At 48.1% G+C, this 24,773-nt stretch overlaps 1 protein-coding gene and 1 non-coding gene across 2 annotated transcripts in view; both read right to left on the reverse strand.

Moving 5' to 3' along the window:
• The window catches only part of SPTLC1 (serine palmitoyltransferase long chain base subunit 1), a 53,039-nt gene that overhangs the window by 15,776 nt on the left and 12,490 nt on the right, over positions 1-24,773 (reverse strand). Inside the window, exons 4-8 of the mRNA XM_030292983.2 lie at positions 21,875-21,968; positions 21,241-21,313; positions 12,413-12,545; positions 4,189-4,318; positions 2,635-2,724 (exon numbers count right to left, since the gene is read on the reverse strand). Coding sequence (XP_030148843.1) covers positions 2,635-2,724; positions 4,189-4,318; positions 12,413-12,545; positions 21,241-21,313; positions 21,875-21,968 — 520 coding nt within the window. The remainder of the gene's footprint in view (positions 1-2,634; positions 2,725-4,188; positions 4,319-12,412; positions 12,546-21,240; positions 21,314-21,874; positions 21,969-24,773) is intronic.
• Positions 7,973-8,079, reverse strand: LOC115500249. Its single transcript, XR_003964484.1, has one exon. It is a non-coding gene; the product is annotated as a U6 spliceosomal RNA (small nuclear RNA).

Raw genomic sequence — 24,773 nt, forward strand, 5'->3', positions numbered from 1 at the left:
TAACACTGTTTTCCATCCATTAGTATGTATGAGATATTGTATGAATGAGACAATTTCTAAAAATCATGTTTCGGGGGCGCCTGGGTGGCTCAGTCAGTTGAGCGTCTGACTTCGGCTCAGGTCATGATTTCATGGTTCGTGAGTTCGAGCTCTCATCAGGCTCTGTGCGACAGCTCAGGGCCTGGATCCAGCTTCAGATTTTGTGTCTCCCTCTCTCTCTGCCCCTCCCCTGCTTGTGCTCTCTTTCTCTCAAAAATAAACAAACATTTACAAAAAATCATGTTTTAGAACATATTTAAGAATATTATGCCAGTAGCGGTACACAAATAGACAAGTCGGTGAAACCAAACAGGAATCCCAAAGTCATAATCCTGTAATCTTTACATATTCAATGCTAATATATGCTTGACCTGTTCCTTATGCTTTATATTTTGTTTCAAGGCTTGGCTGTATATCTATCCATCAGTACTGCTTTACTATCGTAGCCCTAAATATGCAATTCTGGTATCTTCTATATTACTATATACTATACTATCTCCCCCATATTATTCTATCAGTCTTTGTCACTCACAAAAACAAGGAAAGGAAAACCAATACATCTCTTTCGCTGATATTTAGAATGTGTCTAGAATTCCTCAAGAAACAGTAAAACACTTTAAAAACAAGGTATGAAATCCTTATTCTGAACCCTCATTCAGTTGATGGGCTCAGACTCAAATTTCAATGGCTGAATTCAAGGGTGGTTCAACACGGGAAAATCAACTATCCTAATAGGATGATGGAAGATCACATGATCAACTCATCACCTGATTCAGAGAAAGCGTCTCACAAAATCCAAATCTCTCATGGTACAAACACTCAACAAATCAGGACTAGGAAGGAACTTCCTCAACTGATAAAGGGCATTTATGGAAAACCATAGCTAATATCCTACTCCGTGGTGACAGCCTGACAATCTTCCCCCTCTCACCTCAGTCTACACTGTACAGAAGGTTCTAGCCAGAGCAACAGGCAAGAAGAGGAAATACAAGACATCCAAATTGGAAAGGAAGTAAAACCACCTCTATTCACAGATTATAGGAGTTTATATATAGAATAAGACCCATAAAAATACTATTTGAGCTAGTAAGTTCAGTAAAAGTTCCATGATATAAGATCAAAACACAAAATCAGTTGTATTTCTATAAACTATCAGTGAACGCTCACCCCCCAAATCCCATTTATAATAATATCAAAAAGAATAAAATACTTAGGAATAAATTTAACCACAAAGATATAAGATCTGCACAGTGAAAACCACAAAACACTGCCAGAGAAAATTAAAGAGGATCTAAATAAATGGAAATACTCCCGTGTTCATGGATTTGAAGACTTAATATCAGTAAGATGGACAAACTTTCCACAGCAATCTACAGATTCAATACAATCTACAGATTCAATATAATCCTGATTCAATATCAAAATCCAATCTCTATCAAATATCTATTATCTGTCAAAATCTCAATGGCTGTTTTGTTTTGTTTTGTTTTGTCTTTTATAGAAATGGAAAAGTTGACCCTAAACTTCAAATGGAATCTCCAGGCACCTCAAATAACCATAACAATCTTACAAAAGAACAAAATTGGAGAACTCATGTGTCTTGACTTCAAGATTTACTATAAGGCTACGGTAACTGAGACAGTGTGGTACCAGCATAAGGACAGACATACAGACAAGTGGAACAACCCTGAGAGTCCAGAAATGGTCATAATCTCACGGGTTGTGAGTTCGAGCCCCACATCGGGCTCTGTGCCAACAGCTCAGAGCCTGGAGCCTGCTTCAGATTCTTTGTCTCCCTGTCTCTCTCTGCCCCTGCCCGGCTTGCGCTGTCTCTGTCTCTCTCTCAAAAATAAACATTTAAAAAAAAAAAAAGAAAAAAAGCAAGAGTTTTACAAAACACATCCTATATGATTTCATTTACAGGAAATTGCACAAAAGTCAAAACTACAGGCACAGAGAGCAGATCGACGGTGGTCTGGGGCCAGGGCTGGAGGTACTGACTACAAAGGCACATGAGTGAACTTTCTGGAGAGATCGAAACGTTCTGTAACTTGACTGCAGCGGCAGAGATGAGGGTGTACAAATCTGCCAAAACTTACCAAACTGTACTGACAGTGAATGGATTTCATCAGCATGTCAATTACACCTCAATAAAGCTGGTTTTAAAAAGCTGAGTCTTGACTACCCTTTAAATTTTTTTTTTTTCAACGTTTATTTATTTTTGGGACTGAGAGAGACAGAGCATGAACGGGGGAGGGGCAGAGAGAGAGGGAGACACAGAATCGGAAACAGGCTCCAGGCTCCGAGCCATCAGCCCAGAGCCCGACGCGGGGCTCGAACTCACGGACCGCGAGATCGTGACCTGGCTGAAGTCGGACGCTTAACCGACTGCGCCACCCAGGCGCCCCTTGACTACCCTTTAAAGACCGGGCTGGCACGTAATGTTAATGTACTTCCCTGGTATGGCCTGAATGTGCTCCTGAGACCCGTCAGGCAAAGCGGTGCAGATGCGAGGCGTCACAAGTGCTCAGGGACAAGACGCATCACCGCCCGACAGCCCGAGTTCTAGAATCTGGAGTGACCGCGGCTGCTCACCAGCTCCGGGAGAGGACAAATAGTTCCCGTGTTCATGTACAGCCCCTCCACCACGATGAAACGTCGTGTGACCCGAGCCTTGCGAGGATTCTTTAAAAGACAAAAACAAACAAAAAATGACATTTTAAATTTCAGTAATCCCAAATGCAGAACCTGTTAGACGCTCCCTAGCACTCCCATCTGACAAGACTGATTCAAGAAGCAAACAGTCCGGATGCGTTTCAAGCCCAAGGTTTCGGACCCGATTATTCTGAGATGAAGAAAGTGCTTTCTTCTCTCATGTTTTTCAGTTCGCGCCATGCACTAGGTGACCGCGCACATGCACGCACACACGCACACGATTTAGGCACTCTGAGAATGACTGAGAAGGGGCCCAAGGGAACTTCCTGGGGAGATGGCAGCGTTTTAGGTCACAATGGAGCCCTCATAGCTGGGTTGCCCACTGGTCAAAACGTATGGCTACGATCTGCTCACTTCAATGTCTGTGAAGTTCACCTAAACTAGAAAGAACTGGAGCGCCTGGGTGGATCAGTCAGTTAAGCGTCCGATTCAACTCGAGCCGCAATCTCGCGGGTTGTGAGTTCAAGCCCCGTGTGGGGCTCCGCGATGACAGCTTGGAGCCCGGAGCCTGCTTCAGATTCTGTATCTCCCTCTCTCTCTGGCCCTCCCCTGCTCTCTCAAAATGAATAAATGTCGGGAAAAAAACAAACTAGAAAGAACTGAGGTGGGTGAAGGCGTCCATCACCAGAGATGGGGTCGGGAGACGCAGAGGCTCCGGTGATACGAGAACGGCAGGGTGTTGCTACCAGAGCCGGGAGGAGGGTAGGGGCTGCACTATACTCCCATGCTTCCTCTGAACCCGCCGGAGACTTCTCATGATCAAAACCTAAACAGACGAACCCTGCTCTCCATCTACCAAAACGCAGACAAGACCCTCTCCTCCCTTACTACTGGGTCAAGTAAAACTCAACTGTGCCCTCATCCAGGCATGTCTGAGGGGGCAGTGTAAACGGGCTGCGGTGCGGAAGGCAGTCGCACGGGGCAGGTGGCTGGCACAGGCGGAGCTGCTCGGAGCTCCAGGGCGAAGGTGCGGGAGGGAGAGAGAGTCACTCTGTTCACACGTTCATAAACGAAGATGCGCCGCTGTTTCTTCCACTTACCGGACACGTGACTTATCCTGATATAAATAAACCTATTTCGAATTCACGAGGTGCGCTCTGCTCCCACCCTAATGAGCTCCGGTGTTATTTCTGTAGAGTGGAGAGCGAGCCCCTCCCACCCCCACCGCCAAGGGCGCGCGGTTTCTGTCTCTTTTAGAAAGCTGCCTGGATTGCCTGCCCGCAAATTTGCCAGCTGTAATTACGGCAACGACGAGGCAATTACAATCAGACCCGGCTCTCCGACACGAAGTACATTTAATCAGCAGGAATGCCCTCACTTCATATCCAAATGCGATCCGCAGGCAAGTTTTCATGACAAATTACCGTTTCATATATGATTTAGCCGGTTACCGAACACAAAAGAGCTGTATAATTTTCTTGCAAAGAATCATACCTTTTGATCTTCGATCTCTTGTTCTTTCAGTAGTCGCTCCAGGTCGGCCATGTCGTTATGCTTAAATAACTGAATGTCACTACGTGACGCCTGTAATCCTTTCTGAATAGCAAAGCACGCGGCTCTGTCCCTGCAAGGAAGAGAGACCCGCAAACTGGGGTTTAACAGCCTCGTCACCATTCTCGGGAAAGGAGAGCCTGCTCTGGGCCGACCGGCACCTACCCGTCGGCCTGAGCACGGCCAATCAACAGAACACGCTGGGCCCTGGACGCACGCGGTCCGCGCCCATCTCCGTGGGTCCTTCTCTTGGAACGGCCTCGCTACCTCTACTCCACCAAGCGCACCCTGGCCACACTGTAACCGCCCCAGAACCAGCCTCCTGTGCGGCCTACTGTGGGGGGCACGTCAGTTCACTCAGCAATTTTCTCTTTCTGAGAAACACAGGAAACACTGGTGGTCCCTCCCCGCCTCCCCCTCAGTGGCGTCTCTGGTTTGAGCGGCACAGACTGCCGTTAACTCTGCTGCGAGAAGCATTACTGGATCGTGGACTCTACCCCACTCAGCGCAGAACTCTGGGTCCTGCAGATTAAACTTCGATAAGATCTCCTAAACGGAGTTAATCAGGGAGGGAATCATTTTTGAAATTAAGGTATAGTATTTAAAAATATAGGGGGGCCTGGGGGGCTCAGTCGGTTAAGCTGCTGAAATTCGGCTCAGGTCATGATCTCAAGGTCCGTGAGTTTGAGTCACTTGTCTGGCTCTGTGCTGACAGCTCAGAGCCTGGAACCTGCCTCAGATTCTGTGTCTCCCTCTCTCTCTGCCCCTCCCCTGTTCATGCTCTGTCTCTCTCTGTCTCAAAAATAAATAAACGTTAAAAAAAAAATTAAAAAAATAAAATAAAAAAATTAAAAAAAATAAAAATATATACAACACTTGTTCCGCCAAGATGGGACACTCCTATCTTCCCTATCTTTCCAAGTACAACCCCCACACCGGATATTACGTATAAAACAAACACAAGGAGACTCTGGAAGATGGAGAGAGAGGGCAGACAGGCCGAGGACCCGAGGATGACGCGACAGGACTCTGGGGACCTCCCTCATCTGGAACCGACAAGGCCGGCCACACGGGCGAAAAGCGCTCACAGAAGCCTGCTCTGTAGCCAAAGGGCAGGACAGGGGGCGGCCGGGTAGGGAGAAATGACGGCAGCCGGACCCCAGGAAAGCCGGGCCCCGAAACTCTGATCCTCACGGAGTTAAAAGGCACCCCAACAATGGCCATGGTGGTATCGGAGAAGGGAGCCGGGACTTTTATCCCTGCGAGGTGGTACCAAGCGAGAGCGGGTGGGGACTCCTGCCGTGGCGGCCGTGTCAGAGGAGGCCTGAGGGAAAGCAGGACTCTCACCAACACCAGCGGAAACGAAAACGCCCCCACTGTGGCATCCATGGAGGCAGAAATGGGACCGTGGACTTGGACCCGGCAGCGATGAGGCAGCAGTGCCCCCCTGCCCCGACTGGAAGACTGACGGAGAGAAAGCCCGTTAAAACATAAGGTTTAAATAAAGCACAGGCTGTAACAGCATAATATGAAATCGTCCTGGTTTCAAGTATCACTTGCCGTACCAAGAACCAGGAGATCTCAAACAGAACGAAAGAAAACAATCAACAAACGTCAATCCGGAGAGGACAGATGTCAGGGATGATGATTTTAGAGCAGTCAGGACAAAAATGCTTCAATGAGCACTTATGAATATGCTCGGAACAAGTGAAAAACAGAAACCTCAGCAAAGAAACAGGAGACGGAGTCCTGTGGAGATACTAGAACTGAAAAACACAGTAACCTCAAGAAGAAGTACAGTGGGTGGGCTCAGCAGCAGACTGGCGGCAGGGGTGGAGGAAAGAAAGAATCAGAGAACTGACAGATGTAACTGAAGCTAGTCGTGTAAACCGCAGAGAAAACGGACGAGAAAGGGCAAGCCTCAGGGACCTGTGGAGCCACGATAAAAGATGCCACACTGCGTCAGGGGAGGCCCAAAGGACTCAAATCTGGCAAGAAGCTGAATCCTATAGAAAAGGTGAGCGCGGGGCGCCTGGGGGGCTCAGTCGGTTAAGTGTCCGACTTCGGCTCAGGTCATGATCTCGCGGTCCGTGAGTTCGAGCCCCGCGTCGGGCTCTGTGCTGGCAGCCGGAGCCTGGAGCCGGCTTCAGATTCTGTGTTTCCCTCTCTCTCTGCCCCTCCCCTGCTCATGCTCTGTCTCTGCTCTGTCTCTCTCTCAAAAATGAATAAACGTTAAAAAAAAAATTTAAAATAAAAAAAGCTGAGCGAAATTCATATGGGTAAACTCAAAGAAATAACGCCAAGATTATAGTAAAGCTTCTGAAAACTGATGACCAAGAAAAAGTCTTGAACGCAGCCCCCTAAAATGACACCTTATATAGAAGAGAAAAATAACAAAGTGACAGATTTCTCATCAGAAACCATGGAGACCAGAAAAAAGTGCCAAAATATATTCCAAATACTTGGAAGAAGAGAGCTGTCAACCAAGAATTCTGTAACAAGCACAGATATCCTTCAGGACTGAAGGGGAAATTAAGGCTTTCTCAGTTGAAGGACAACTAAGAGAATCTGCCCCCAGCGGACCTCCCCTAAAGGAACGGCTAAAGCAAGTTCTCTACCTAGAAAAAATAAGTAAAGAAAACAAAAGGAAGAATCTTAGATTATCATGAAGCAAGAAAGAACACTAAGTAAAAAGTATGAACAAGCACACTAGGGTTTTGTCACCCTCCTGAAGTTTTCTAAATTATTTTGGATGATTTAAGTAAAAATTACAACACTGTCCAGAGGCACCTACGTGGCTCAGTTGGGTTGCATGTCCGTCTGGCTCTTGATTTCAGCTCAGGTTATGATTTCTCAGATAGAGAGATGGAGCCCCAAGTCAGGCTCTGTGCTGACAACGCGGAGCCTGCTTGGGATTCATTCTCTGCCCCTCTCCCACTAGTTCTCTCCTCCTCTCTCTCTCTCTCTCTCTCTCTCTCTCTCAAAATAAATAAACAAACATAAAAAAAAAATTACAACACTGTCTGGTATGGCTTTCAATGTATATACCAGAAATACTTTAGCAATTACATTAAAGGGACGCCTGGGTGGCTCAGTCAGTTAAGGATCCGACTCCTGATTTCAGCTCAGGTCATGATCTCACAATTCGTGAGTTCAAGCCCCACGCTGGGCTCTGCACTGACAGTGCGGAGCCTGCTTGGGATTCTGCCTCTCTTTTTCTATCCCTAAATAAATAAAAAAATAAAACAATTATATTATAAACAAGGAGCAGAGAAATGTAAAGGAAGGTACTGGTTTCTCTACTTGAACTGGTAAAATGATGAGACCGGCAATGTGATAACTTACGTGTGTACATAATGTCATATTCAGAGCAATGACTAAAAACAAACAAACAAAAACTATGCAGAGTGGAACACTCAAAAACACCATGGATAAGTAAAAATGGAATTCTAAATAAAACACGTTCACTTAACTCCCAGAAAAGAAGGAAAAAGAAAACAGACAAAAAAAAGATAACAAATAAGAAACAAAAAATAAAACGCCATAAGAAATGCAATAATGATTTTAAATGTAAATGGCCAAAATACACAATTTTTTTTTCTTTACAAGATTTAAAAAAAATTCAAGTTAATTAACATATAGTGTGCTACTGGCTTCAGGAACAGAATTTTGTGATCCATCACTCACATATAACGCCTGGCGCGCATCACAAGTGCCCTCGTTAATAAAAAACACGGAATGCTTCACGACTGTGCGTGTCCTCCGAGCACAGGGGCCGGGCTAATCCTCTCTGTATCGTTCCAACTTTAGTACATGTGCTGCCGAAGCGAGCACCAAAATACACAATTTAAAGAGAGACTGGCAGGGTGTTATTAAACATGACCCAACAATATCCCGCCTATAAAAGAATATACAATAATAATGTAGTAGTGAAAGTATACATATTACATACGATAAATATACCACGCAAACATTCACCAGAGAAAGCAGAAGTGTCTATGTTAATATCTTACAAATCAGACTTTGGAACAAGGAAAATGATCAGAGACCAAGAAGAACATTATACAATGATAACCAGGATCAATTACCCAAGAAAACTTATCTTGAATACGTGCCGAACAACAGAGCTACAAAAGATGAGAAGCAAACAGTGATAAAAGTGAAAGGAAAAATAGACAAATCACAACCACAAAAACTTCCGTAGAACTACCATACAGAAAACCACAGGTAAGGTTAGATCCGATCTCAACAACGTCTCAACTAACGGGATCTAACTGGCATTTATTTATAAAATAGTCCACCGAGCAATGGCAGAATATTCTTAAGTGACCGGGGAACATATTCCTATATAGACCACATCACGAGTCATAACACAAACTGCAACAAATTTCAAATCTCCAAACACTTGGAAGCTAAACACAGCTTCTAAATAATTTGTGGGTCAGAGTCTAAGGTAAAATAAAATACGTTGAATTCAATGAAAATGAAAATAAACACATCAAAATGTGTGGGTCAAGACCACAGTAGTACTGGAGAGGGAAATGCAGAGCACTAATGTATCAGAAAAGAGGAAAGATTCAAGTCAACAATCAAAATTCCCAACTGAAGAACCTAGATGATGAGCAAAGGAAACCAAGAGAGCAGAAGGCAGGAAGTAATGCAAGAAATCAATAGGGCTGAAACGAACAAGACAACAGAGAAAAGTCAATAAAACAAAGAGCTGATTCTTTGAAAAGATAAATAAAATGGACCATCTCTAGCAAAACTGCCTAGGAAGAGAGTAGACAGATTACCAGACAGGAATGAAATGGGTCGTCACTTCAGGCTCTGCAGACGTTAGAAGAATAAGGATATATTAAGAAGAATGCGACATACATATGTTTGATGACTGAGAAGAAATGTACCAATTCCTTGAAAAACACAAACCACCCCAACTCACCAAAGGAACACTGATAATTTGACCAGCTTTGTAAGTACTAAACAACTGATTTCATATTTAAAATACTTCCAAAAATTAAATCTCCGGGCCAGTTGGTTTTACTGGAGAATTCTACCAAATAAGGAATTAACAACAACCTTATATAATGCCTCCAGAAAATACAAGAGGGAACACTTCCCAATAGATTTTATGAAGTGGTCTCCTGACGCCAAGACTAAAGTCTGAAAAAAGTAAACATCACTAGCCATCAAGGAAGGAAATGTAAACTAAAACCACAGTAAGGTATCTCTACACACTTGTCAGAAAGGCTAAAATTAAAAAAAAAAAAAAAAAGTGACAATACCAAATGCTTCTGAGGATGTGGAGAAACCTGACCATTTATATACTATCTATGGGAATGTAAAATGGTATGGCCACCCTGGAAAACAAGTTTGGCAATTTCCTAAAAAACTAAATCTGCAATACCACGTGACCCAGCAGCTGAACTGGGCGGCATACAGCCCAGGGAAATGAAACCTATTTTCCCAGAAAAACCTGTACAGAAACGTTCATAGTAGCGTTATCTGTTAGAGCCCCAAACTGGAAACTGAGATGTCCTAATAGGCGAGTGGTTCAGCCGACTACGGCGCCTCTGTACCACAGGATACGACCCTGTAACCAAAAGGAATGAATTCCTGATCCACACGATGTGGGTGGATCTCTGGAGAATTAACGCTGAGTGAAAAAAGCCGATCCCCAAACGTTACCTACCGTATGACTGCACTTGTACAACAGTCTTGAAAAGACGTTACAGAAAGGGAGAAGGGATTAGTGGTTGCCAGGGGGTAAGAAGTGGGGGGTGAGGGGTGGGGGGGCAGGGGTGTGGCGACATGAGGGACCCTTGTGGTGGTGGAGACGCTCTGTATCTTGACTTTTTCAATGCCAACATCCCAGCTGTGAAGTAACCACTGGGGGAGACCGAGTAAAGGCCACACAGAATCTCTGTATTATTTGTCGTTAAGTGTCTGTGAATCTACAATTACGTCAGGGTACATGAGAGGAGCCTGGGTGGCTCAGTCAGTGAGCGTCCAACTCTAAGAGTTCAACTCAGGTCATGACTCTAGGGTCAAGGGATAGAGCCCCACATCGGCCTGCTTGGGGTTCTCTCTCTCTCTCTCTCTCTCTCTCTCTCTCTCTCTCTCCCTCTCTCCCTCTCTCCCTCTCTCCCTCTCTCCCTCTCCCTCCCTTCCCCCCCTCCGCCCCTCTCTCCTGCTCATGTGCACACACTCTCTCTCTGTCTAAAATAAAACGTTTAGATATATAAAAAACAGATACACAAAGTAATGTGCACACAGACTCAGCAGAGTGACGGGCACAGACTTAAGTACGTGAACAGCCACCGTGCTGAGCCTACTACCGGCGAAGCTTTATTAGCGTTTACTAAAAAGAAGAAATACAGCCCCGGACATATGATCTACGCGTAAGAATTTATCAAAAACAATTTGTCGTATAATTTACTGAACACTGCCTCTAGTGTGCCTGCTTCCGAATGAATTCCGGGCAGAATACTTGAAATTATGAAATACTTGAAGACAGAGACACTTGACCTTATGTATGGGAGAATCATTAAGTTGCCTCACTGACTAGAAACTGAAGCTCTAAGCCACTGGGCAGGGCAGCTGGACGTGAACGCAGCCTGGGTTTGGCGGCCGTGAGAAGTACAGGATTTGGGATCTGACGGAGGAATCCCACAAGTTCAGCTGCAGCTTTTTTGGGGCTTAGGATTCACGAAAGGATTTAAAGTGGGGCTGGATGACACCGTACTTGCCACAACTAGGCTTCTACTAGAAACCTAGGGCTACGGTTTAAATCGGCAGCTCTCGAGTTGTGAGGAGTCTGACTTTTTCACTACGGATACGACGTTCATAAATCCCCTGCTTCCACAGTCAGGTCGGGAAACCCTCACCCTGACGTGGCCACAGGCCGGTGCCCCGGCTGCCGCAGGCTGTGGGGAGGAAAGGCACACTTGTCCTGGAGCCCGGGCAGGGCCAGCGCCGCCGCGTGAGTCCCTCCAGGGAGAGGCCGCGGGGCGGTGCGGGCGCCACAGGAGGCTGGGCCCCGAAGCCTCGTCACTCGGACCCTCTTCTAAGCTCCGACCTCTGTTCGTTCGCTTACCGAGCTGGTGCTCACAGAGCACGACGAACGGCAAACGCCAGGGGAGGCGACGCACTCGTACGCCCCGCTGGAAGGGCCACGGGGGAAGCGGGGCGGTGGGTGCAGTGCGGGTGCCCACGTGTGTGTGCGGGGGGGGGGGGGGGCTGGAGAGGCACAGGGACTCTGAGGGGCAGTGTGAGTACCCACGTGATCATGGATCACACAAACACCAGACTCCTCTGGTTCCAGGATCTTCTCCCATGCAGCGGGAGGCCTTGGCCTGGTCTGAGAGGCTAGGGAAGGCTTCCCCGCAGAGGCGAGGCATATGCAGGGTGAGCAGGAACAGAGAGGAGCGGCAATGTTCTAGGCACAGGAATGGCGTGTGCAAAGGCCCTGTGGTGAAAGGACACTAGCACAGGAGGCTGACAAGGCTACAGCATGAATGCCTGAAGAGAAGTGTACAAAATGAGCTTGAAAAGGTAATCTTGAATGCAGTAGTAGATTGAGCAACCAGGGGGGTGGTGATCACGGACCCTTCAAGAACACTACCATCCTGTCACCGAACCGCAGAGAGAAGAGAGATCGCTGGCCTCACCCGTGGTAAGCTTGGCCTTGCGGACGTCAATAAATAAAATCAATAATTAAAAACACTTTAGGGGCGCCTGGGTGGCGCAGTCGGTTAAGCATCCAACTTCAGCCAGGTCACGATCTCGCGGTCCGTGGGTTCGAGCCCCGCGTCGGGCTCTGGGCTGATGGCTCAGAGCCTGGAGCCTGTTTCCGATTCTGTGTCTCCCTCTCTCTCTGCCCCTCCCCCGTTCATGCTCTGTCTCTCTCTGTCCCAAAAATAAATAAAAAATGTTGAAAAAAAAATAAAAAAAATAAATAAAAAAAAAAATAAAAACACTTTAGGCATCCTTACAGCGAGAGTCTCGTCAATTCCATACAATCACTTCGCTGAAGTTACTATATATTTCTTTACCAAATAAAAAGTCAGGATTATCTAAGGCAGATGACCTCTAACAAAGGCATCCTCCGGGAGGATCACCGTCATTCCCAAAGGAAGTCTGCCCAGAAACGTGGGTAAAAGTTACTCACACAAACACAATGTCCCCTCTCTTGGAGTACGCAGGAATAGCGCTGGCGATGGTGGCAAATCCGTACGAGTAGATAATGGCTTCTTCCGTCTGCATAAACTTTGCCAGGCGGTCTTCCAGGTCCAAGTGCACATCTGCAGCAAGACGTTAAATGGTTAAGACACCTTCTAATTCCTCTTCTTTACGCAGAGGGTAGAGAAAGTAAGTTCAGTTTATTAAGTCTCGTTAATGATACCGTCACCTTACGGGCAAAATGAAACTGCTTCTGAGTTATAAATGATGGGAGATCCGTTTAGATAACTCTGGGCCGAAACGATTTCTGAAATCTGAATGGGATCAGCTATGCCTCTGTCCCCGAAGTGTGCTGGGGGGCAGCTCCAACGCTGGGTTTCGCTTCTGCGTCAGCCAGCGCGGGGATTCGAGGCCCAGTGGCCACCTGCTCTGACTTCTCTCAGCCAACCGCGCCGAGGCTTCACCAATGCGCGACACGTGAATCTATGAAAGCCTTTTTTGCATGTTAGCAGAAGGTACACGCCGGACATCAGGACAAGCGTTAGCCAGCTTCAAAAAGGAAACATCAAAGAACCCACATACTCCAATCAAGGCAGTGCTCCCTCGTCTACTAGCTTATTGGGACTTCCCTGTGCACCTGCTATCACTCCACAGCACTGACTTTTCTGTTTGGATTTCTTTTTTTTTTTTTAATTTTTTTTTTTTTAACATTTATTTTTGAGACAGAGAGACAGCATGAACGGGGGAGGGTCAGAGAGGGAGACACAGAATCTGAAACAGGCTCCAAGCTCCGAGCAGTCAGCACAGAGCCCGACGCGGGGCTCGAACTCACGGACCGCGAGATCATGACCTGAGCCAAAGTCAGCCGCTTAACCGACTGAGCCACCCAGGTGCCCCTGGATTTCTATTTAGGAGGACCGGGGACTTCAAACGTATGGCACAAAGAGAAATGCGGTGTTTTATAGGAGCCGTTAAGGAAGAATGTTGGTTAAGGCGGGAACACAATGCACTCGCTACACTGGTACCTCTCTCCTCCCTGCCCTGCTTCTTTTTTTTTAAATTTTTTTTTTTTCAACGTTTATTTATTTTTGCGACAGAGAGAGACAGAGCATGAACGGGGGAGGGGCAGAGGGAGAGGGAGACACAGAATCGGAGACAGGCTCCAGGCTCCGAGCCATCAGCCCAGAGCCCGACGCGGGGCTCGAACTCACGGACCGCGAGATCGTGACCTGGCTGAAGTCGGACGCTTAACCGACTGCGCCACCCAGGCGCCCCGTCCCTGCCCTGCTTCTTAAAGCCGCTCACCTTCCCTGGCCCTGCCACGAGGCTGAAGGCCCCGGCATGGAGGGCCCAGCAGGGTCTAGAAGCAACAGTGCACTGACCAGCTTTGCCCTGGGGCCCCAAAATGAGGCATTAGCTGGGAGAGAACAGGACTTTTCAAACTTCCTTTAGCTCTTTTAACTACAGCAGGACCCAGGTCTGGAGAAGGCATCAGTCCCGCCGCGTGCCCCGTGCCCCGTGCAAGCACTCAGGAGTGCTACAGGAAGCATGCGGCCAGGCCCGCCAGCCCCGGAGCTTCCGGGGAGAAAGGGAAATCGGAGGTAGTAAAGGCAGACTGAGAGGCCACGAAGGGGAACACTGGCACATGACTCAGGGGACCTGGAAGTCCGGGCAGTGGCGGGGGATCCAGACGGGTCCCGGCGAGGGTGCTGCAGAGGGCGGATGGCCTGACAGAGCTATCCCAGACCATGTCAAGGCCGCATGCAGGGAGCATCACTCCAGGGGGCTGCCCTCCACCGACCACGGGTCTCCCAGAGAGCAGGGAGTAGGAGGGGTGCCTCACAGAGACAGGTGAGAAGCAGGGAGACATGAAGCCTGAGCGACTGAGATCCGCCAGACAGGATTTACCCTAGCTGGTTCAAGCCTGACCGGACTGAATACTCCCACCGTAAGGGATAAGACACACAGTCAATGGTCAGGGTAAGGCTTCCACCACCTTCCAGACAGGAATAAGTGAGCTAAGTTAGTGTAGCTATAAGAAATACGGAATCAACTTCTTGGCACATCTGAATAAAGTGTCTCAAATCTGTTAAACCCACTCACTGGTTGATTAGGGACACACTAACCTGATTGTGATGCTTTTTAATTAGTCAAAGAAAATTAAGAATGAAAGAAGTTTCAACTTCACAAGGGGTTATATTTTTAAAAGACGGGGGTGTCCAATAACCTTCTCATTCGTTTATCAAACATGCAGTGACTGGGGCGCCTGGGTGGCTCAGTCGGTTAAGCGTCCGACTTCCGCTCAGGTCACAATCTCACGGTCCGTGAGTCCGAGCCCCGCGTCGGGCTCTGTGCTGACAGCTCAGAGCCTGCAGCCTGTTTCAGATTCTGTGTCTCCCTCTGTCTCTCTCTGACCCTCCCCCGTTCATGCTCTGTCTCTCTCTGTCTCAAAAATAAATAAACGTTAAAAAAAAAAAAAAATGCAGTGACTATCACATAAAGACAGGTGGTCTGACGAGCACAGGATCGGGGAGAAATACAGGGTTTCTGGCCCCTGACAAAGCGACACCTCCAGGAGAGGCAGGGTGCGGCTGGCACAGGGGAGCTCCACGCCCAGGGCAGAAGGTTCGCGCCCTCAGCCCCCTCTATACTCACCAGTACCACACACGCGCCGTGATTTCAGACTGAAGACCAAGAACGCTGGGCTGGGGACGAGGGATGGGGTGGGAGCCAGCTACCGAGTGAGGGGATGGCAGGACACAGGTGCCCCCCCACCAAACCCCAATTTGACGGCCGGAGATGCAGAGTGAGGAATTCGAGAATGGAGCAGTACCCAGAGAAGAAAATAAACTGAAGCCCCCGGATGCACGTGCTTCTTAGACGATGCTACCGAACTGTGAACACGGACGGTCTCTCCCGCTCCACTCAAGGGATGACGAAAAAACGAAACCCACTTCTTCCTATTTGCAGGTAAAACGTACCCCCACAGGGCCTATCACGAAAAGCACACGAAGGGCCGTCTGATTTCCATTACCAAAAGGTTACCGCCATTCGATAGAGCAGACATTCCATGACATGAACGTTCAGCCAGTCAGCGTGGAATCTTACAGTAACATTAAGAAGACCACCTCTCATTGGATCGAAATGGTATCGACAGGGTGCTGAGCTCTTCAAGCACAAGGTCTGTGACGTCCACACCAGGGTCCGAGGACACGACCCTGACCCTGGCACCGCCCGCAACAAGACGCTGCCAGTGGGATCTCTCAATCGGACAAGAGAGAGGCAGGCGGCCAAACGCTCGAGAACAGGCCCCCCCCGAACAGGCCCCCCCCACGCGGAGGGCGGGCGCCTCCCTCATCCCTAGAGCTGTGGCTCCTGCCCTGCAGCCAAGTCCCCGCCACCCCCACTTCTGATCAGAACAGGGCGGGTCCCCGCAGGAGGCCTCCTCCGAATCCCAAGTCTGCCCCGCATCGTCCCCATTTAGCAGATGGATAAGCCGAGCCACAGTGAACTGCTCTCACCCACCAGGTCCATTTCAAAGGGAAAAAACATGCTATGGACACAAACGTTTTTGCCAACTACAAAAAGGACCGTAAATCATTCTGTAGACTCCACTTTAAATGGCTCATTTTTTTTCACTGATTAGCGACGAGAAAGTGAAACAATCTTGGCTTATTTTCAGGGCTCTAAGAGTTAGTTACCCAGCTGATGAAAACTGTATGGTAGAAATATTCTCATCGCTGTGTATCTCATGACCGTTTTTATGTCACTGCTGTAACGTGGTTAAGAAAATTCTCCACAAGAAGTCAATGACTTACTGATTCTCGTCTTTCCCAAAAGTTTGAAAAAGACCGGCCTTTTTCTCTAGGTACCTAAAGACACTGGGTTTTTGCCGCCGGCAGCCTTGCAAAGCAGGTTTTGTGACAGGTGGGTACGGACAGCTGCCCTTGATGTGTGACAGCTACGCCGTGAGACACAGGGAGGGGAGGCAGCAAACAGGAAAAGGGCCGTGCTCTCCCGCTCCCGACGTCTGTCCTCTGTGCGGACGATCCAGTCCACCCGCTGGTGCCACCGGTTTGCACGGAGCAGGAGGAAGCGCGCATCCTCTGCTTCGCCGCTAGGAACCAGCGCGGTGGGGACGACCACGGAGGCGGGTGCCCAGAGAGCCCGTGGGCCCTCCCCGCGCCCGCTGCCCTTTCTAGCACCTGCCCCGGAACCAGAAACCTAGAGATGGGACGCAGGGCCGGGACAGGATGCCTGGCACCCAGGGTGGGGCCTGGCCACAGCAGTCCTCCCAGGGGGCTCCAGCTCTGGCCTCCCACCTCCCCAGGTGTGGACCCAGGGCAGGCCTGACACTGCCCCGTGCCTCTCCAGCCCTCCTCTGTCAAACAGGTCACAGTCGGACCCGCCTCAAAGGATCGTTACCAGAACCACGAGTCACGGCCCATGAACACTCAGGAGAAGGCCTGGCATGGAAAAACCGATAAGCCGTTTAAGCGCTTGTACAGTTAAACCACTATTTGTAGAATAAAAAGAGGTTTCCTTTTAAAAAGAAAAGAGCAGTTACACTATCTTCTACTTGAGTTGTCCAAACCCCGGATGTTTAAGAACTATCACGTTACAGGCACTTTTCTGTTTTCCAATTATACAGGATTCCCTGTTTTATTCTAGTAAGAGCTATAACGGCTTTCTGGGTTGTTTTCCAAAGGAAAGACTATAAAACAGTCAACTTTAGAACAGTTTAAAAACAACTACATTTTTTCTTAAGGCTTCTATACTTTTGTGCTTCACACTGTTTTTTTTTTTTTTTTTTAAATCCCTCAAGACTTGGACTTTTCTTAAAAGTACAAATAATATCAGTTATGCACTCATTACAACATAAATACAGTGCTGAACGTTTTCCACAATGTTTTCACATGCAGTATCTTCTGTGATTCTTACCAAAATGTTCTAAGCTGTGCAAACAAGGATTGTTCCCCTCCTACACTGCAAAAACAATCAATCCCAGACCCGCTGGTAAAAAGAAGTGGCAGATGTAGGAATTTTATGACCAAGTCTTCTTCCTGATAAAACATGCAGTCAGGGTTCAGCGACGGCTTTGAAACAAAGCAAGAAAATATTTTGAAAAATAAACGAACGATTTACTTGTTTACGATTGGCTCTAGAACACAATTATCCCTCGCCATGAAACCCTGCCACTAATTGTGTTTTGATTTAGTTGAAGAGCAAAGAGCCAAGCAGGCATTGTATACGCAAAGCAGATTCTGGGAAACCAGCGATAAACCTCAGGCCAATGAGATCTGAGCCTATTCAAAGAAAACAAACAGAGAAGTTGGATAAGAGAAAGCATCAGAGCGCAGGGGACCTCATCAGCCCTAGAGGAAGGGATGTACACTCTACAACCTGACAAATCCACTGGCTCTGTTCTCAAACACATTCAAACAATAAAGGGGAAGGTGGGGAGACTTCTCGTCACTGGTCCTTAGGATGATAAGAACTTGCTGAGTAGCACTTGCCAGAGGCAGGACAACATCCAGCCTAAAAGACTAGATGGTGTTTGATTTTTTCTGCTGTTGATTTTTTTTCTGTATTAATCATCTAATATGTTACTATGAAATAATAATTAAAAAAATATTATAACATTAAAAAGAAAATTATAATTTATAATATAAAGGAGATTTACAAGTGATTTACATTTATTTTTGAAAAGTTGAGAAAAGAGCCAACAAAGAAGTATTTTCATCTTTAAAAACAGACGTCTGGGGGCGCCTGGGTGGCGCAGTCGGTTAAACGTCCGACTTCAGCCAGGTCACGATCTCGCGGTCCGGGAGTTCGAGCCCCACGTCAGGCTCTGGGCTGATGGCTCGGAGCCTGGAGCCTGTTTCCGATTCTGTGTCTCCCTCTCTCTCTGCCCCTCCCCCGTTCATGCTCTGTCTCTCTCTGTCCCAAAAATAAATAAACGTTGAAAAAAAAAATTAAAAAAAAAATAAAAATAAAAAAATAAAAAAAATAAAAACAGACGTCTGAATGTGTTATTTCCAGGGGGAAAAAAAAGAGGAAATTAAAAATAACTTTCTGGGGGCCCAGGGAAAGAGGCCTTTGGCCGCAGGGGTGCACAAGCAACTTCAAAGGAGAGGAAAGGGGTCCTCAGTTTGCTTTGTTGGTCAGAGCAAAGGGCAAATATACCATAGATATTCAGAATAACTTAATTGTGGAGGTTTATTCTAGAGATTTAAAATTTAGCCTTCACTTACCTTAAGTACCTTCTCTGATCTTACCCAACACTGAAATTTCAAGGTAATTTAATATAACTGTAATATAAGCAACTCCTTCCAGAATAAGGAAAAATATAAAAAACATACTGTCAGGGACATCTGGGTGGCTCATTCAGGTAAGTGTCCAACTCTTGATCTCGGCTTAGGTCACGATCCCAGGGCCATGGGATCAAGCCCCGTGTCGGGCTCCATGCTGAGCATGTGGCTGGGGATTCTCAATCTCTCTCTCTCCCCCACTCTCCCACTCATGCTCTCTCTCTAAAATAAAATTTAAAAAAATAATAATTACATACAAACTATCCTGTCGGAAAACCAGAACGTGAAAACGTGGACAATAGCCACACGAGAAAGAAGAGAGGTGACAGGCGCGGACGCCTGTGAAGGAGGAACGGTATCAGCTTACCAGAAGGACAGCGCGCTAGGACCCGGGTCCTGTTACAAGGCCATCACACCGCCAGCCCTGCCAGCCCGCCTCCAGCCTCCACACTGACGCCGCCGTCCGTCCCAACCTTCCGCTAGTTACCACCCGGGAGACCCGGCCGAGGACACACAGTACAGAGGGGGTGACACACAGATGTGCTCATTACTCTGCCCCCGGGGACCCACTCAGACCCCTGAAAATCCAAATCCAGTTTAAAGTTCCAACAAAATCACTCCAACAGCAAGGCACGGAGCACGTGTGGGGTATGCCACCATTTGTTTGGGGAAATGTGTGTACGGAAGGGGTTTGCGTTTGCCGAAACAGGTCTCTGGAAGAATGAACAAGCAGCTGACTACTGACAGCAGCTGTCTTCTCTGGGGTAGAGACAATGGCGGGGAGAAGCCTTTGACTCTCTATATAAACCTTCCGAAGTTTATAGCGCGGGCTGAATTATTCCATCAAGAATACTAACTTACAAGCCATCCACTACAGACCTTGCGTTTGGGAGCACGTGACAACCTATTAGGTGATCCAAACAGAAAGCTGACTGGGCTATTCTACCAGCTCTGGAAAAACTGGTTTTGAAAAGCTGAAACATTTTTTTTTTTTCATGACTTGATTTGGCATTAAATCTGCTATCTATCCTCTAAAATGAACTCCGAAGCAGGGGCCAAGGCCACATGTGCAAATAAAATCCACAAGAAAGAGAAGCTTGTAAGAAAACTATTTTTTTTTTTAACTACAGCAAGCAAATCATAGAAAATACTGTTGATCAGATAACAGCAAACAACCCCATAAAAAATTGCCTTTTCTAGTTTTCTAATACTGTATCTCTAGGAAATAATTCCCTACCAATAAAAACCGAGCAAACCAACCGTGTTTGCACTAGACTGGGGCAAAGAGGGAGGCTGATCTGCGCTCTTGAAGTCTCTGATCTTCCCATAAGGACTCGCAGTCAGGATACTTGGTTTCTGGCCATAAGGCTGAAATTAACAAGCTGTGTGACTGTCAGGAAGTCAGGCAGCCTCTCTGAACTTTCTACGCTGCTTCTAAATGGCCGCAATGCTGGAATACAAGATTTTTCAGATCTTTTCCAGCTTAAGATGCTTGGACACCAGCTCTGTTGTCTGTTTCCAATAAAAATCATTTAACTTCTAAGCTAACTAAGGAATAAAGAAAAGGTGTTCCCTTAAATAAAAACACCTAACTGTTTAAGTGAAAAAAAAACCGCACGAAGGCCTAGAAATGGAAGTACAAATAGAAGACGGAAGAGATTTACCGGCTGTCTTCCCCACACGCTGACGCTGCTAAGCCAGGAAATTATTTCCAGTAACATCTTCATTTGAACAATTATGTAACGAGGAGGCTGCCCGGCTGGAGGCGCGTCCCAGCCCCTCCACGGCGAGGCCTCACCTAGGTTCTGTGCCACACTGGAGCGTGGCAGTGACACGTGACACCCCCACCTGCCTCAAAGGGACCGCTGCATGCACCCCTCCCCCACACCTGTGGTGCGACTTCAGCCAGGTGGACGAGCTCGGTGCCCACTGGCACTGGAGGAAGGCAACGAGGAAGAACCAGGTTCCTGCACGACTATGAAGAGCGGAGCCACCTGCCGTCACACACACAGACACAAACTGGGTCTCTCGGGGCACAAGCAGCAGCAGCAGCAGCAGCAGCAGCAGCAGCGTGGGCCTCGCCCTCCGGGAGACAGTGCACCTAAGGCACCTGTGTCTTTTCTCGGTGAGCGACACTCAGTCTCAGACCAGGGCCCCTCCCGCCACGATGCCAAACACGGACAGCACTCACCCACCCAATGTCACAACGAATCCAGGATGTCTTTCCCAAGGAGCTTTGAAATCAGATCGAGTCAATTCTTAAAAGCAGTAGTTTGGAGGTGCCTGGGTGGCTCAGTTGGTTAAGCATCCAACTTCTGCTCGGGTCATGATCTCGCGGTTCATGAGTTCGAGCCCCGCGTCAGGCTCTCTGTCAGCACAAAGCCTGCTTCAGATCTTGTCTCCTTCTCTCTTTGCCCCTCCCCTGCTCACATGCACTCTCTCTCAAAAATAAACATTTAAAAAAAAAAAAAAAAGCAGTAGTTTGGAAGAGAGGGCAGAAACATACCGAATGTGCCGTAAAACCCTCTAGGCCCGCAGGTCCCCACGCCGTACTTCCTCAAGGACACCAAAGCCGCTGCCTTCGTGGACGTAAGAAAAATCAGGTTTTAATAACTTATCTTTCAGAGTTCAAAACTGACATATCCTATTCTTCAACCCACATGGCACCCCCCCCCCCCACTTTGCTTCCTTTCTTAGAACCGTGGCCATTCTAACAACAGGATATAAAGAGCAGACACATGTAAAGATTTAGGGACAGAACTTAAAACATGGAAAAGTTGTGTTTTAACCTATCCAAACTTGGTTAACTCAATGCCTTTATACTTTGTGGCATTTCCAGGCAAAAGTCTGTCCTCCAAACAGCTTCCTGGCCCGTACTCCCAACGGGAGATGGACTGGGTTCCCAGACGTGCCTCCCACGACTACCTGGGCCGCCTCCCGCGGCTCTCTGCGTGTCACCGCCACGGAGCCACGTCAGACGCCCGTATCGCCCACCCTCTATCGAGACCAGGTTCCGGCTCTGCCGGGCGACAGTGACAGCAACCAGCAGCAGAGAGAGCCCTTCCTGACGCCCTCCGTTTGTCTATTTCAGGCCCAGTTTCGCAGGGAATCCTGCTGCCTCCAGCGCGGGGGCCGCTTACCTTGACCCGAGGGTCATCCAGTAATCCAAGAAAATTAAACGAGGCGAAGTTTACACATTTTTTTCCATTCACCACAATGTTGTGGCTCGGAGGGCTGGGGAAAGAGAGGAGAGAGGTACGTGTGAATAGACGTTCACGTTACAGGGACGCGGCACCACCCACCCTGGTGGCTCACGAGACACACAAGTGTTGTCACTCTGCCCGACCTGCATCCTCGTCTTCCAGCTCTTTTTGTTAGTTCTAACATGTACAGTTAGCAAATGGTACGTTAAAAATCGGCCATTAGCTCTATTCATATTAGGCTACTTTGTTCTACTTAAGTAAAAAAAAAAAGTGAGTGATAATTCCAACACAGATTAGTGGTAAATCTTTTTGATTTTAAAACTCAGGAAGAAACAAGTAAATGAAGTACCTCAGAAAAAACTCTGGAATAAGACAAATAGGAAGGAAATCTAAAAACATCACCGTCAAAAGCAAGAACAGGCAGAACGAGCTCTGGCCTTGTAGTTAAGTGGCTCAAAAATACACGTTAACTCTGGAAAGCCACCGAGAAAAGTACGCAGGGGTTCTGAAGTTAGTGCTGGATTACTGCTCGAGAGGCGGGGTGTGGGGCAGACAGGGTGGCCAGCAGCCCGGGAGCGCGGACCGGAGTCGGGCCGGGACAGGAGACAGCTACTGAGGCCACCTGCCACGGCCCCTGCTGACAACACTCCTCAAGGCCACGCTTCAAAAACAAAGGGCCAAACCGGGGGTCACGAGCTAGTGAGGCCAACGTGGTCTCGACCAGGCTGTTGGGGCCGAAGGAAGCCGCAAGCCGAGCGGGACGGAGGCCGTCAGAGCACAGGCCCAGGGCAAGGACTGCGGCGCGAGCCTGCCTCAGTTGTACACGTGCACTGCTGTGCACACGCGCTGCTCTGGAAGACGCGCTGCCGTCAGAAAAGACTGGAAACACGGCTCTCGGGACATGCGATCAGAACTGGTTTCTTATGCGAGAAACAGAACATGTGGGAATGCAGGGAAGGAAGAGAACGGACACTCGAAGTAAATTCACAGAAGTAGGTGAACCTGTACAAGAGGCAGGAGGACGCGGGGAAGGGCTGCGGTCAGCCAGACAGACGCCCTCTGCCTCTTGGCTCCTGGCGGCTCCAGGAGCTCGGGGACGCTCCTCGGCCGCTGGGGGTCTCGGCTTCTTCATCTCTAAAGTATGGAAGGAACCCACCTCTCAGGGCCGTTGCTAGATAAGGGCCTGGCCCGTCACAGGTGCTCTCTAAATATTTCCCTTCCTCTTCCCTTTGGCCTCAGGGGCTTCTCCTTCAAGCCACCTACTCTGCTTCTGAATCCAGCGTTCAGTCTCCTGCTTCTCGCCCTTGAGCTTCCCGACGGTCCCGGTGTGGAGGTGGGGGCGCTCACACAGACATGGAAAACCAAAACACGTGCGTGGACAAGTCTGCACTAAGGCTGCTGCTGGAAAAGTCACGGCCACTGTACGAAAACTAACACGCAGAGAAATCAAACCGTCAAAAGGAAGTACGCCCAAAGCCCCTAACCACAGCCGGCAAGCTGCCAAGAGGCACCGCGGCGTAGGGACACAAGGATCTTGTTTCTGTCCGGCACTGGGAGCGGGGAGGGAAACCAGTTTCCAGCAAGAAATGGAAGCTCACGCCTGTGCTCCACGCAGGCTAGCAGGAACGTCACACTGGGCACGTAACAAGGAACGCGGGAGTACGAGAGCCTTCAGGGTCTCTCCCAGGAGCAAATAAAGCCAATCTAGAAAGACATCTCCGTAATCAAGGCCTCAGAGGACTAGCTGGAGGAAAAATAAAACCCTTTCCAATCCAAACTCACAACCTCACTATTAGTGAGAGTCAGTAATTTCAAGTGAATTTAGAAACAGGATGATGCTCTACCAGAAGGAAACTAGTATTCCAGAACCCCATTAACAATGGGTTGAGGGGGCGCCTGGGTGGCTCAGTGGGTTAAGCACCCTGACTCTTGATTTCGGCTCAGGTCGTGATCTCACGGTTTGTGGGCTCCGTGCTGATCGCGAGGAGCCTGCCTGGGGTTCTCCCCCTCCCTCTGCTCCTCCCCTGCTCACTCACTGTCTCTCAAAAGAAATAAACGTTAAAGAAACCAAACAAACAAAAACCATGGGTCGGGTACCAGTGCCAGAACAGGCACCCAGAGCGAGGAAAGACTAGAACTCCAGAGAACTGTGCACACAAATACCTGTGAGTGACGGCAGCTGCCCCACAAACTACCAAATTACACACCTCTCTTCCCTATGGAGAAAAATCAACTTGGATAAACATGTACCCAGATTAATTCTAGACATATTAAAACCATAAAAGATGTTTTGGAAGACATAACAGATGAAAATGTAGAAGGATGTCCTTGTGACCTTGGAGTAGAAACCATTGCTGGTAAGTCCCCAAACACAGTGAGACCAAAATGGATGAACCTGAGTCAAAATGAAGAATTTTGGTTCGATGAAGACACCACACAGTCAACAGCCGGTGATAAAGAGATTTACTGTACTTCAGTGAATCTAAGATGCCAATGGTAGGTTTTTACCTACCGCCAAGAAAGAAAACCAGTGCCAACTAAAAGGTAATGTTCTGTCGTGTTAGAATTTTGTAGTTTACGTTTAATGAACACTTCTACTAGGTACGCTTCGACACAGATTTGTCCCAGTACGTCTGTACTTGTGAAAAGGAAAACATAAGCAGGGTAAGTCCATCAACACAGTCCTAACCTCTTCGCCCAAGTCTCCACTGTTCGTTCTCTCCTGAGTCGTGGATTTCACGGGTGTTCAGACAACACGCTCCCCCCCGCCACCAGGAGGACCCCGTGTTGTCTACGATGCTCCCCCACCATCTCTGAGGTTACCTGGCAGGTTAGT

Source organism: Lynx canadensis, chromosome D4 (genome assembly GCF_007474595.2).
Source record: "Lynx canadensis isolate LIC74 chromosome D4, mLynCan4.pri.v2, whole genome shotgun sequence".
In the NCBI taxonomy this organism is placed as follows: Eukaryota; Metazoa; Chordata; class Mammalia; order Carnivora; family Felidae; genus Lynx; species Lynx canadensis.